The sequence below is a fragment of the Protopterus annectens genome, chromosome 13.part0 (assembly GCF_019279795.1).
Source record: "Protopterus annectens isolate FY-2018-M chromosome 13.part0, PAN1.0, whole genome shotgun sequence".
In the NCBI taxonomy this organism is placed as follows: Eukaryota; Metazoa; Chordata; order Ceratodontiformes; family Protopteridae; genus Protopterus; species Protopterus annectens.
Genome location: NC_056747.1, coordinates 1089995774 through 1090011330, shown reverse-complemented (window position 1 = coordinate 1090011330; position 15557 = coordinate 1089995774). Strand labels below are relative to the sequence as shown.

The window sequence follows — 15557 nt, the reverse complement described above, 5'->3', positions numbered from 1 at the left end:
GGTTTCTTATTAGCATGAATTTCTGAAGGGTGTGAAGGCTGAAACTCAGATGTCTGCCATTATTTTCTTTCTCAATGATTTGCCAGAACAAAAAACATAATTTTATGAAAAATGGACCCAAAATATGAGGCGAAAACATGAACATTGTGTGAAAATCTGTACAGATGAGGGGTATGTTTTGGTGCGTTAATTTCACTTGACTGTATAAGCCATGACAGTGCCTGAGATGGAGATACTTTATGGAACTGCTCTGTGCGTATTAGGTATACTATGTAAACTTCCACACTTTATTCTTAGCAGCAATCAATAACATTTATTTGGAAATAAAAAATATTAACTGTAATAGCAATAGGTTTTTCCAAGGTTAGAACAAAAAGAGCCAACTTTGAGTCATGTTACGAGGATCATTTGCATAAACAATCTGATAGTCTTTTTCAAAAAATGTAAAAGAAAAAAATACAGTGAAAAAGATCCTTCTAACAAGGGGCAGTGCACCAACTGTAGGACATTAGATGAATGTCTCTCTACTCAGGATACAAGGAGCATATGGAAAGGGTGACAGACTGAAGTAATAGGGCTGCTTCTTTTCAGTCTTGAAAACTATTGCATTCCCTGCAGTCTTCAGTGCGTGTGGACAAAGGTGTATCATTTCTTTTTCACACAGATGCTAGCACCTTGGACAACTCTATATCAGAATGCCAGTGCTGTATAATCAGTTATAATGTGCATAAATCTGTAAATCATTATGAAGAACATTCCTCGTTTAGATTCTTAACAAGCCCAAGCTTCTCATAGAACCCCACTGAAAGTGTCTGTCACACATTCAGTGTTAACATTTTAACCGAAATCCAATGTAAATAATACTTAATCATATTAATTGGTGAAAAGAAATGTTTATAAAGTATATGATTCAACCATTCGGTGTCCTTTCTATTTGAAGTTATTAGCGAGATGTTTCATATTTCTCAACCTCTTAGCGCAACAATGGGGTGACGAAGGATGAAAAATAGGGACACATTTTAAATACTGAACTTTCAGACTTAGAAAGTTGATAGACTCGCAAATTTTGTTATATCATACATTGTTTTATTCTTTTGAAGTATGAAACTTACATGTCTGTCATACGTTTGTGACTTTAATCCTCAGTGATTTACCAGAAAAAACATGCATTTTATGCGGAACAAATCGAAAACACGAAGATATCTTTGTTCCACATTATGAAGCTATTTTTGATATAAAGTAATATATACAAGAGTGTTTGGCATTTTTGAGCTGGAAGGTTGACAACTTTGATAATGTACAAAACGCAGTCACATCGTGATCAGGAATGCAGTTACTGTCTTCCAAGCACACATGCCAAAAATGCAGGCACTTCCCAACTCAAATGATAGCATTCCTACAAAGCCCTAGATATACAGTTACAGATTCCCAGTTAATGACAGCACACCACTGATGTACTCTTCCATGTAAACAGCATGTATCACACCTCCTTACTCCCCATTTCACTTTCTGCGGGGTATCTGCATTTAGGCTCCTCAACTGTCACTACTGAAAATGGTGACTTTTAGAGAAAAGGTGGTGAATCACACTGACACAAATTGATGTTATATACGTCTTTTTCTTCAGAAAATGTATAATGTATTGCATTCTCTTATTTTGTCAATGTCTCCAGTTAAGTGCTAAGTATCCCTGATTCTTTCTGGATTTGTCCCTGAGTTGCTGAGAGGTATAACCCCACAGATGAAAAGCATAGTTTATTTGCGATCCGCTTTCCTCCGACGCAGCGCTGCTAGCGCACTTGCCGGGTAACCTGGCGATTTTCCGTCTGCAGCATCTGCCGCGTGTGAGGGTGTGTGTCTTTCTGCGTGCTGGTGCGCGGGTCCCACGTGCCTCATAATACACAAGTGTCTTATCCGGAATTAGCTTCGGTGCCTAACACCCACGAAGTGCCAGGACGGGCACTGACACCCGCACCACCCTGAACTGGAAAAAGCGGGTAACAGAAGAGTGAATGAATGAATAAAGGAATGACCAACATTTCCACAACACAGCAGCTGCCTACTGAAGCGCGAAACGTTATCTGCTTCCGACCTCGGGGCTAGCCTCCCTAATAAATGACGTCACAGTGAGGCAACCACCCAATTATCAGTCATAGTGAACGAATGTAGGCGAGCATTGTGTAGGATTGGAGTTGGGCTGTGGGGAGCGCATTTTCTACTATCCTTCCAGCGCCGAAATGCTAGTGTTCCATCCCACAGAGACCACTGCTGTCTCTAGTGTACAACAGCAAAACAGCAAGCTTTTCATGGTGTGCACTTACATCTTAAAGCACCCCGGCTCAACCTCTTAGCCCAAGAAATCTGGACATGTTACCACCACCACCACTTTTACTGGGGACAGTCCTACTTTGCGCAGTGTTGTGTGACAAAAAAAAAAAAAATGGCAAAATGTCCTGAGATTTTAGGACAAAATTATTTCCTATATTTAATGTAATAGTTGCATAAAAAAGTTCAGTTGTACTACTGACCGTGGGTATGTGTCGGCCTATAAAATCTGCCATTGAAAAGGTGGCAACCCTATCTGGACAGAGCCAAACACATCGGGGACCTAAAAATAGGGACAGATGTTAAATATTACTCTTTTAAACCTAGAAAGTTAGCATGCATTTCTGAAGGATATGAAGCCTGAAACGCAAATGTTTGTCATTATTTGGTGACTTCTATCGCCATTGATTTGCCAGAAAGTCACACATTTTATGAAGAACAGAGCAAAAATATCCGGCAAAAAAACTGGTAAATCCGCAAAACATTGGATAGTTGAGAGGTATGACCCAGACCCTGACGATTCAGTTCTTTACAATCAGCTCACAAAACATTGTTACGTGAGAACATTTAGGGGACTTGTCTAGCTGTGGATTGACGTTAACTTTGGGGTGAGGGTGACAAAAGCGCATGGGATGTCAAATGAACACCACAGTAAGTCCAAAGTGTTTTCTGCTGCTTATGTAGAATTGCTATATACGTGATGCATACAGCGGGTTGAATGTTACACGTGCATTGGATGCAAGAGTTAGTTCATAAAATAAAAATTAGTTCGCATCATACCCAACATCGCTCGTGTTGTACGTAACTTTGTTTAGTAAATGTAGCATAATCGCGGGGGGGGGGGGGCTACTGCTACCATACAAACTAACACATTTGAATCCAAACATCTGTAAAATACTTTTGAATTAAAGACATTTTGAGGGCTGATAAGCATTTATGAAGCACAGAACAGGGACTACTATACAGAAGGTTTCCTCTCCGAGCAAAACTGATCGTGCCTCTACAGTTGGGAATAATTATTGTAAATATATTCAAAAACAAGTGTTAACATTACCACAAGCATGGATTTATCTGTCACGGTGTTACAGGTATCCTCTTTAAAAGCACAAGGTAAGCCAATTCCTTAAAGCAATAAGGTACGATTTGGATTTAAAGCACTGGTGCAAATACAAAAACATACCTCTTAACTTCTTAGAGCAAAAACATCTGGACAAAGCCATAAATAATGGGGGGGGGAGGATTGGGACACTTTAAATATTGCTCTTACAAACTTAGAAAGATGATAAAATAGCAGGTGTTGCATTAATATGAATGTTCTGAAGGTTATTAAGTCTGAAACTTAAATGTCTGTCATTATTTTCTGATTTCAACCATCAATTAATTACCAACGATTTGCCAGAAAAGCACAATTTTATTAGAAACAGACCAAAAGTGTGAGGCAAAAATATGGACATCCTGCGAACATCTGTACAGTTGAGAGGAATACATTTCTGCAGGTACACCGGAGATTAGAAGTGCAACGCCATGCTCACAACCCAGTAGTCCAGCGGATAGTTTTATGCTTCCAGGCTCGAATGTTGCAAGGTTTTACATCTGGCAATTGAATCTACATTTGCAAAATAGAACCTAGTCTCAACTTTGGATAGTGAATTGATCGAAAGTGTTACTTGTTTGGTACTGGTTTCAGCAACAAACATGCATATCTGCAGCTTTTACCTTGTGCAAGTCGTTATTACCATTTATTTATTTATTTCGATTGGCTCCCGAGCTTTGCAGCTTCAATGAGCTGAGCAAGAAAAACAACTTCATTCTGGAATCTGGATTATTTTGGAGCGTGAACTGACAAATGCGAATTTACACACACACACACACACACGCCCCTCTCTATGTAAAGTCCTCATCTGTTTTGTCCAACATTAGTATACCGAGAGAGAGAGAAAATTTACACACACAATCTCTCTCTAGAGATATTTCAAAATAAACTTTTTTCGTGGCCAGATGTAAAACACTTTCGATCAAGACTACTGGGTAAATAATCGGTTAAAGATCACGCTATGATGAAGATAAAGAGATGCCTATGTGCATGGACTAGTAATTTAATTTCTATGTTAATAAGGCATTCTTAGCTGTACGAATTGTGTCCAAATATAATGGTCTAGTGGTCCTCGTTCAGCTGCACAGGTGTTAACCATGTGCAACAGTCTCCACAGACCACAGCCAGAACCCAAACGAAATGATTTGTCAAATGGAGCAAACAGCAAAAATGCAAATGTCCAACTAGTACCTATGCAAACAACATGGGAACACTACCATTCAACACTTTCAGCCAGTGCTACCTTTGGGATGCATCACAAGGCAGCGATTCCACAGAAAGTTTGCCCAGTACCCCTAGACTTATGCTCTACAATTTCACTGTGCATGAAACAGTGATTTTTTTCTTCTCTCTCTCTCGCTTTTTTATTTATTTATTTTTAATGAAGACTGTCAGACACCCCTCCCCATGCAATGATTTGTGTATTTCATATGACAAACAACTCGCAAATAATCCATCCTTAGATCTCTGAGTAAAGCTGACCATGTTTTAATAAAAGGAGACAATAATGGTAACGACTCGGGATACAGATACTTTGTATACCTGATACCAACTGTCAAATCCACACCCCTTTCATGCATTCTGCTAATTTCATATAATCCGGATATGAGTTCTCCTGTATCTATACATTTGCACAGCGTAGACGTCATGCACTCTATACATTTCTTTGAATGTAGACGTCAGTTTGCCTGCCTTCAGCATATTTCACTTGCTTTTCAAAGCTCTCAGTATTAGTGGCTTATCCTTAGTGTGTCTGGGACCCAGTCCCACCTCACTCAGCTGAACCTACACACCTGAATTTAACAGCGCAAGAGATGCCCCCCCGTATCAACCCGCAGCATTTTTTTTTAGTTTTTTATTTTACTTACCACGTTTAACAATAAGAGGAGCAAGTGTAGCTGCATAGTGAAACGTGGGTTCGAACCCATTGTGTCTCAGCAGTCAAATGGAGGTTGAGTGGCGGCCTGCAGGTTGTAGGGGATCAAATAAACCGCTGCTGTCTTGTACTCACATCCAGCTTTTGCAGCTTCCTGGAATCTCAGGTTGTCTCTGCCCTTCTGTAGCTCTTAGTGTCAGTGTTTGCAGAGAGAGAGGGGTGTTGATGCTGCAGTACTAGGCAAGGCTCTGCCTCCAGGGTCTGGGCTCAGCCCTTCATTGAATAAGCGAATCTAAATTCCCACTAGCTGGTTGGTTGACTGAAGCAGCCTACGAAAAAATGCCCACGGGAAAATAAGCTTCCACGCCTCTACTTCTTTTGAGTTTCTTTCACTGTAAACCAGCGAGCAACGAAAATTAGTAGAGAATGGTGCTCAGGCAACCGGGCTTATGCATTAATGTTCCGTGCTCTAAACAGGAAGGCGTGCGCACACCAGCCCGGCTTGTGAGTGTTTGCAAAATCAAACTACCTTTATTGCATCTGTACTATTCAGTGTCCGTCTTCCTTTTCATCCAAGTATCCCCGATCTTCCGGGATGCCCCTTCCTTTTTATTCTTTTCTAGAATAGATGTGTAAAATTTCACTTGACGTAAGCCCACGGTACCAGTATGAATGCGTTAGGGTGATAACCGAGTTTCACGGTTACAAACGGAACACAATAACTCCCTATGCTGTATGCCGCATGCTACCAGATTTACACCAGGCTGACATCTGGACTAGTCCCGCTGGTTTAATTGCACCAGCACTGTCTACAAATCAGTTCCATCTTTTCTGATTTTTGGTTTGCAGTTTCACATAATAAATATTTCCAGACGGTACTTTACTGCAGTTGTCAGCGGGCATTTCCTTCATTCTCATGATTCTTTTTATTTATTTATTTGTTTATTGTTTTCATTCATTACTGAATATCTTTGAGGGCGAGCTGTAAATAAAGATTCAAACCCTTATTAGTACATTTTTTTACACTTCATATATTCAAATAGCAGGACTCCTGCTATTAATTTTAAAGAAATGTTGGGACTGGGTGCTTGTTTTGATTTTCTCTTGTTTTTCTACCCAACCTCTTTTTCTTATATTTTCTTATCTTTTTTATGTAAAATTAAGGTAATGAATAACAATCTGTTTGTAGTGAATTTGCAATCTTGCAAGTTATTGCATAATGTCTATGGCACTTTTTTCCACTTGTGATACCTATTTTTAAAATTAGGTTCCTCAATCAAGCTGGCGTAAGCCCCCCCCCCTTTGCAGGCACTGACTTTCGAACAGAACCAGAACAGACAGCCTATTATATAGACCAGGCAGAGGACACTCCTTAGTAACCTAGAAGCAGAATGTTGGAATGGTTCCAGAAGCCCTTTGAAAGAGCTCTAGGACTTTTATAGAAATAAATGGTTTTATCCTTCAAGTTCTTGCACTGGCTTTTTGAAAGGTTCAGTAATGGATCATGCACCTCCCAGGTATAAAGTCAACTGATCTCCTGAAGTGATTAGACATGCAATTTAGAATTAGATGGCCTTAATAAAAACCTCTCAACTTTCCAGATTTTTGCAGAATGTCCAGATTTTTGCCTCATATTTTTGGTCTGTTTCTTGTAAATGTGACAAATTATCAATGATTGAAATCATTAATAATGACAGATAACTGACTTTCAGATTCCATTCATCCATCCATAACCTCTTTTTCCCATTTTTGCACATGGGGTCAGGGTGTCACTTCAACAGTGAGAATCATCTAGAGCCAAAGTTTACACCACTGTTTGGCTATCCTTCAGAAAATGTATGCCAACACAAACCCTGTTATTCTGGCCACTTTCTAAGATCATAAGAGCAATAAGTAAAATATGTCCCTAATTTTTGCCCTAGTCCCCCCTCCCCACACACACACATTGTTTTGCCTTTGTCCAGATTTCCTGCATTAAGAGGTTAAGGTGTATGCAGAATATGATTTTCTGATTTTGGTAGGTACACACAAATCAATGTTTAATTGTTGCCTACTGTTGTCCATAGATCTCTAACAATAGTGTATTTTGAAGATTTCACCATTTAATTTATACTTTACACTCTTTTTGATACATTTTATGATTGCTGTTATTATTTACCTTAAAGGTCAATTAACTGGTATTGCAACAGGTATGTAGTTGTGTAGAGCATTTTGGAGAACTTCAGCATTTTTATTGACCTGAAAATGACACCAAGTTTGCAATTACCAGAATATTTGATTATCCAAACTCCATTTCCATGTTTTATATCTCAAAGATTGACCCCAAAATAGTGGTCCCAGTAAATATCCCAGTGGGACAACAGTGGTAATTCTATTTGAGGTAGATATTTACTGCCCACACACAGTTTGCTTTCTTTATCCTAACCAGAGTTTTACTCACTGAATTATATATGGAATGACATTTAATTCTTTAATTTGTCAAATATTCCCTTAAATACAAGATTGTCAATTTTTTTGACAAGTTCTAGATATGCAATGGGCACTGTTAGCTCATCATGTGCTGTTGATAGCTTTTTAATGAATACCAGAAAATTTAAATGGCAAGAATTCCTCATAAAATCCACATTGCTCTATATTTAACAGAAGTCAAATCCATGTCTTTTTGGAGAAACTCCATTATTACTATTTCTCTCTGTGATTTTACGTAAATATTGGTCAGGTTGAGGGGGGTCCCAAGTTGCTAGTGTCTAAAGTGGCCCTCCGCCTGTGTAAACTTGTACCACTACTTCCTGCCTACATAGGGCATAGATGTGTCTGGATGGTAACAGTTTGTTTAACATGGGTTTAATTAGGTTTCCTTGATTCTATTAGGAAATGACTCTCATGGAACCTTAGTTTTTTTATTTTATTTGTGGTACCAGTTATTATGTCTCTATATACTCTGACATATATTTGCTTATTGTGAAGTCTACACAGTTTTTTAATACAGATGTAATCTCTGTGTTTTGTGGCTGGCTGATCACATGGTTTTTATTAATGGCTTACTGCTAATAAGGTTTTCCCTTTTTGTTTTCTGCTGTAATTAAAGAATACTTAATTATTGCTTTCTGCCCCTGAGATCAAGCTGAGTTTGTGGTAAAATCAGAAGGATTTGATAAGATAAAATATTTTTTTCTATACAGTTTTACTCTAGACTTATTTTATGACTAACGTAATTATTCAAAGTTAAGTGACACACTTTTTTAAGTTTCATAACACAATTTTTTAATTCCACCAAAGGGCTAACTTTTTACAACTCTGTTGCATAAATATTAACTCTTTCTGACACGCATTCATTAATGCTGAAGTTAATGATGTCATAACTCACTGACAATATCCTCAAAAAAATTATTTTGGTCAATGAGTATTTCACTCATTTTCCATAAAAATGTAATTTAATATATCACAGAGACGAGATCAGACAGGAGTCCCCATGGACTATGGTGTTTGCAGATGACATTGTGATCTGTAGTGAGAGTAGGGAACAGGTGGAGGAGACCCTGGAGAGGTGGATATATGCTCTAGAGAGAAGAGGAATGAAAGTCAGCAGGACTAAGACAGAATATATGTGTGTGAATGAGAGGGAGGATAGAGGAATGGTGAGGATGCAGGAAGTAGAGGTGGCGAAGGTGGATGAGTTTAAATACTTGGGATCAATAGTTCAGAGTAACAGTGAGTGTGGAAGAGAGGTGATGAAGAGAGTACAGGCAGGATGGAGTGGGTGGAGAAGAGTGTCAAGAGTGATTTGTGACAGACGAGTACCAGTAAGAGTGAAAGGGAAGGTCTACAAGAGGGTAGTGAGACCAGCTATGTTATATGGGTTGGAGACAGTGGCATTGACAAAAAGGCAGGAGTTAGAGCTGGATGTGGCAGAGTTAAAGATGTTAAGATTTGCACTGGGTGTGACGAGGATGGACAGGATTAGGAATAAGTATATTAGAGGGTCAGCCCAGGGTGGAAGGTTTGGAGACAAAGCCAGAGACACAAGATTACGTTGGTTTGGACGTGCTGAGGAGGGATGCTAAGTATTTTGGGAAAAAGATGCTAAGGATGAAGCTGTCAGGTAACAGGCAAAGAGGAAGGCCTAAGATAAGGTTCATGGATGTGGAGAGAGAGGACATGCAGGTGGCTGGTGTGACAGATCAAGATGCAGAGGACAGGAAGAAATGGAAACAGATGATCCGTGGTGGCGACCCCTAACTGGAGCAGTCGAAAGAAAGAAGAAGAAGAAGACAGTATCTATTGATACCTCTTATGAATACAATTTATTTACGATTAAGATGGATTTCGCTCCTTATTAAAATAAGAATGCATCATAATCTGTGTTAGTTATACAGGCTATAACCACGCACCAGAAGCGTACTGTTCTGTCTAAACTGTTTTGGCTTACATGTGTAGTCAGTATTTAAGCATATTTATCTGGTGTTGAATAGTTCATTCAATCAGTGTTTGGGAATTTAAATTTCCCCATTTGAACTTTAGCTTTATAAATTGTTGTATCCTGGGGATACATGTGGAAATCCTTACGTTTTGTAGTGGACATAGCTAGTATATGGTAGGATTTTATAATATTGTATTTGATGTCACTGATATTAATTATTCTGTAAAGAATTTCTAGTTCAGAGATGCTTTCTTCTCTTTCAACTTTTAAATGACATTTTTCAAAGACTGATATAATATTTTCTGTCCTTCTGGATTTGTAACAGGGAAAGGAGTTATGCACTGAAATGTGAAATATGCATGTTTTGAATCTTAGAAATAAGTTTCATTAATGATACAGATGTCAGCACCCTCCAAATAAAAGAAAACTTATACATTACATATTATATTGTTCAGACTTCTGGCATCTAGTAAAATTATATTCATTTCTGATTTTTTATCTTATGTTTTAGTGTGTGTGTATTTTGAATTTGTAAATGACTAGAAAAGGCATTTTGAGACAGCTAACTTCCTGTTCAATACCTGTATTTTCCTCAGAGAGAGATGAAATGCACAGGTGCAAAACACTCTAGTTGATTGCACATCTCAATCGGAGAGGAACTGATATGCACTTAGCCAGTGCCTGAATGCCAACATGTTTTATCTTGATGTGTGACTTCTAAGGTGATAGCAGGATTTAGCTAAGCAAATGTGTTCTTCCCATACTTCTTAGGATAGTTCATAATATCAGTATATCTTTTGAATATCAAGCTAGGATGACTGATGGGTGTTAGAATATTTCATAACCACAACTTATCTCTTCAATACCAAAGAGGATGGACCTTCCTTGAATGTTCTTTCTAGCATGAACAATGACCATGCCATTATTAACCTTAATTCATTTAATACAGTGGAAATAGCTATGCTTTTGGCATGATACTATTACAAACTCCTTGAAAAGTCCACTCAGGTGTGTGTCTGTTTTACACATAGTGGAGTCACCAGTCACTGGGATGTTTTGGGGGTTGGAAGGTCACAATGTCTGTCTTGTGGGCATTCAAGTCTTGCTTGGTTCAGTTTTGTGCCATACATTTTGTTATTATGGATTCCCAGCACTGCCATGATAGAGTAATTATGTTTATTAGATTTGCTATGGTTAGGGGAAGGTCTGAAGGTTTACATAATATGTTATGTGTATGAGGTTTTGATTTTGGTGAGCTTAAGGCCCTTTGAAGAACAGGTAAGGCTTTTAGAAGTACCGGCAGCATTCAGAGCCTCTGCATATGTAGTATCAAGTGTGTGTGAGTGTGTGTGTGTGTGTGTGTGTGTGTGTGTGTGTGTGTGTGTGTTTGTGTGTGTGTGTGATAGAGAGAAACTGTGTGCATGTGAATATGTATGTGTCTGCATATGTGTATATGTGTTGATATGTGCGTGTGCGTGTGTGTGTGTGTGTGTGTGTGTGTGTGTGTGTGTGTGTGTGTGTGTGTGTGTGTGTGTGAGTGAGACTGCTGAGAGTTTAGCTTTGCTATTTTGGATATGCTGTCTCCTCTCACAGATAAGACCCTGTCAATCAGTAGCATTCTTTCTGACAGTATGAAGTTTTTCTTAGATTTTCTCAGATAGCCATCATCATCAACCTCAAACTATCCTTCCTTTTTTTCAACAGGGGGTTGGCATGTAGTGTCGACTGTCACCATTTCCTGATTCAGTGCCACTCTCCTACCTTCTTTGACAGTCATGCTTGTCTATCAGATGTCTTCTCTTACACAATCCATTCATCTCTTTGCTGGACATCCTTGTTTCCTCTTAACTTCTTCCTGTCTGTCCCAAATCTTCCTCACTAGATTGTCTTCAGCTTACCTTCACATGTGCCCAAACCACCATAATTTGCTCTCTTTCACCTTCTCTAGATTTGGAGTTACTTGGGTTTCTGTTCTGACATTCTCATTTCTTCATCTGTCTCACAGTGTGTATCCTACCACCCATCTCAGGCTTTCGTCACCTGTAGTTTCCTCGACTGCTCTACCTTCACTGCCCAGGTTTCTGTATTATAGAGTAGTACCAGCTACACCACTATTTTGTACACTTTACTTTTCAGCGTCTCTTGCATCATTTTGTCACTGAATATTACTGACATGCTGTGTCAGTTGGTTGCAGCCCCTCGGATTCTAAATGTGACCACCACATTCAGATTTCATTTCTCTTCAACCACCCTTCCCAGATACTTGGAAGCCTTTATCCTTTTCCACTATTTTCCCTTCTATCTCAATTTAGTCTGCCTTTTCCCATTTGGAAAACTTCTTTCCCACATATTCTACCAACTATATTACTCAAACATAAAGCATCCCTACAACTTAACATAGTAACCTTCCCACCATACCTATTACCCAAAGAGCACAATCATGAAGTTTCCCTTATAAACAAACACATTCAAAAACTGAGAAAACTAATAACCTCATGCATATCAAAACTAGCCCTAAGTGGAGATATCCACCCCAACCCTGGCCCTACCGTCTCCAACCCCAATCCTCATAATCAGACTAGAAACCACAACTTCTCCCATATCACAGCCAATAGAAAGCCAAATGACTTCCTTCTACTAAGTCTAAATATTAGAAGTATATCCAACAAAGTCCATGAACTCCATGCCACCATAGACTTGTACTCCCCAGATATAGTCATCCTGACAGAAACCTGGCTAAAACCTCAAATTACGAGTGAGCAAATACTCCCTACAGGTTATGGCATACTAAGAGTAGACCGGCTAAACAAAAAAGGAGGCGGTGCAGCTATAATATTTAAACAGCATCTAAACATCCAGATCTTAAAATCATCAGCTCACAAATAGGCAATGAAGAAATAACATATACCAACCTCAAAATAAACCAAAACAAAACCATCAGCATAATTGGATGCTACTTCCCACCTGGCCAAAACATCCCTCCACTAGAAAACCTCCTCAGCTGGTCTACCCACCATCCTCCCCAAGAAACTATCATTTTAGGTGATTTCAATACTGACTGGCAATCCTGTTCTGGCAACCATCCAACCCATCATGTAAACCTTCATGGTTTCACCCAACTAATCCAGTCGCCAACCAGGATAAATAAAAACTCCAGCAAGCACACTACCCTGGATTGGATACTAGTCAGTAAGAGCCCCCAGTCATATATAACAGGCTGCTTATCAGATAGCCTCAGTGATCACTCCCCAACATTCCTACTGAAAAAATACCTATACCAAGCTAAACCTGTCGTCTACCGTCAGATACATAAAAAAATAAACTTTAACCCACTCACATTCATCTCATCCCTCAAAGAATATAACTGGCATCCTCTAAATTACCTCAGTCTTGATGACGCAGTTGAATTTTTTAATACTACCTTCCTGAGCATCCTTAATTACCATGCCCCATAAGACTTTCCAGAACCAAAGCACAGCCCTCCCCATGGCTACAGAAAACCACTAAGTCAGAAATGAAAAACAGGGATAAAACCTGGGAGCACTGGTGCAAAACCAAAACCCCCTCAACTAGACAGAAATTCCTAGAACTACACAATAGAGTCAAAAAGCTAATAAAACAGGACAAATTCCAATACTACCAGTCTGCCCTAGACTCCTCCGAACACAGCCCCAAACAATTCTGGTCCTCCATGAACTCCATCCTCCACCCAGGTAAAGTCAGTACCCCTCCTCCTAACATCCCTCACTCCTCAGAAAATATTGCTACCTCATTCAACACACACTTCACACAAACCATACTATCACTAGCTAAACAACACAACCCCCCTCCCCTCCAACCCACACCTTCAACTACTAATCTCCCCACTGCCTTCTCTTTTTCTCCTGTACCTACCTCCAACATAAAAAAACTCTTAACTAAACTTAAACCCACCAAATTAGCAGCAGACAACCACCCAAGTGAATACCTACAAATCACAGCTGATGTTCTGGTCTACCCAGTATCCATCTTGATTAACTGATATCTGTCACAAAGTTATGTTCCCACACTGTGGAAAGTATCACATGTAATTCCCCTCCACAAAGGCGGACCCTCCACAGAACTAACCAATTACCGCCCCATAGCTATTCTCTCTCCACTCTCCAAAATACTAGAGAGATGCATACACTCTCAGGTCTCAGACTACCTCCTTACTAACAACCTCCTTTCCAATACTCAGCATGGTTTCCGACCAAACCATAGCACCACCACTGCCTTACTCTCCTTTACTAACACTATCCTTCAGCATAAAAACAATGGCTATCTCTCCTCTGCTACTTTCCTAGACCTATCTAAAGCATTTGACATGGTCCCACACAAACAACTTATCTCTGTCCTCAATAACCTATCCTTCTCACAATCAGTCACTAACTGGTTTTAGAGTTGCCTGTCTGACCGCCAACAATCCGTTGTATGGCAGAATGACATATTTCCCCAACAACCTGTCTCCATAGGGGTTCCACAAGGATCCATCCTTGGACCCCTACTCTTCTCTGTTTTCAAAAATAATCTAGCCTCTGCCACCACGCATGGCACACTCATACAATACCAGATGACTCGACCATCATCTGCTCAGCCCAGTCCCTACCCAAACTGCAAAAAGTCACACAGGAAGCCTTTTCCTCTGTTGAAACTTGGTTATCCGATGCCCAATTAATACTCAACCCAAACAAAACTAAACTACTCATCTTCCAACCCACCAAACATACTCAAAACAACTCTCACTATAACATCACAGCAAAAGACAACACCACTATATACCCAACTGAACACACCAAATTGCTAGGAGTGGAAATAGACAATAAACTAAAATTTGGCATTCACATATCCATGACCATAAAAAAAGTCCACAAAAAACTAGTAGCGATATACAGAAATAAGCATCTTCTCACCAAAGCAGCAAAGATTTCAATAGCAAATTCCCACCTTATCTCCACCCTACTTTATGCCTCTCCAATATATACCAACCTAAGGCAATGCAATCTAAACAAGCTAGAGACCTGCTACAACAAAATTGCCAAATTCACCACAGGGGCATCCTACCGTAGTCACCACTGTCTCTCACTTGCTGAACTGGGCTGGCTTGAACTCCTTCACCTCCTTCAATGGTATCAACTCTCACTCGCCCACAAACTAGTAAACCATCCACTAAATGTCCCATCCCTCCAGAATCTACTCCAACCCTATCGCACCACCAGACCACTAAGATCCAGCAACAAAAATCACTTGCAGATCACTAAAGCCAATAACTCTGCTGGTGAAGCACTATTCTCTTGCATCATTGCCAAATTATGGAACTCCCTCCCACCCACAATTACCTCCGTACCATCATGCACCCACTTCAAAACTTTAAAAAGTGCACCTAAAAACATGCTGGCTATGCCCTTGCCACTCCCACTCTAATATCACCCACCCCATCCAACCACTACCTTTCTTTCCACTCTACTAACTATCTTGATTATACAAGCTCAGATGCTCATAAGCCTAGTACTTATACAGCAGGAACTTCTTATTTTAACATTTGTTAATGTCTGTTATGTACTTCACAGATAAAAATTCTAGTTGTCTACTGATGTACTATGTTCTTCATCTGTAAATATGTTGTAAGTAATTGCTATGTAAATTGTTAATTGCTATCTAATCCAATGTAACTACTGTCTGTTTATTTTAACTGTGGAGCTTTTCTCCCCGGGCCTCCGCTGAAAATGGACCTACGTCCAGTCGGACACTCCCGGTCAACAAATATAAATAAATAAATACATTTGTTTCCATTACAACTGTCTTGTCTTTACTCAGTTTCATCTC

The 15557-nt window shown here is 39.5% G+C and overlaps 1 protein-coding gene across 2 annotated transcripts in view; it reads right to left on the bottom strand.

The window, feature by feature from the left end:
* The window catches only part of NGFR (nerve growth factor receptor), a 515054-nt gene extending 509121 nt beyond the window's left edge, over positions 1–5933 (bottom strand). Inside the window, exon 1 of one of the 2 annotated variants that reach the window (XM_044055065.1) lies at positions 5286–5933. In XM_044055065.1, the coding sequence (XP_043911000.1) occupies positions 5286–5345 (60 nt within the window). In that variant the 5' untranslated portion in view covers positions 5346–5933. The remainder of the gene's footprint in view (positions 1–5285) is intronic. The other variant, XM_044055064.1, reaches the window with a different exon arrangement.
* Between the last annotated feature and the right edge of the window lie 9624 nt (positions 5934–15557).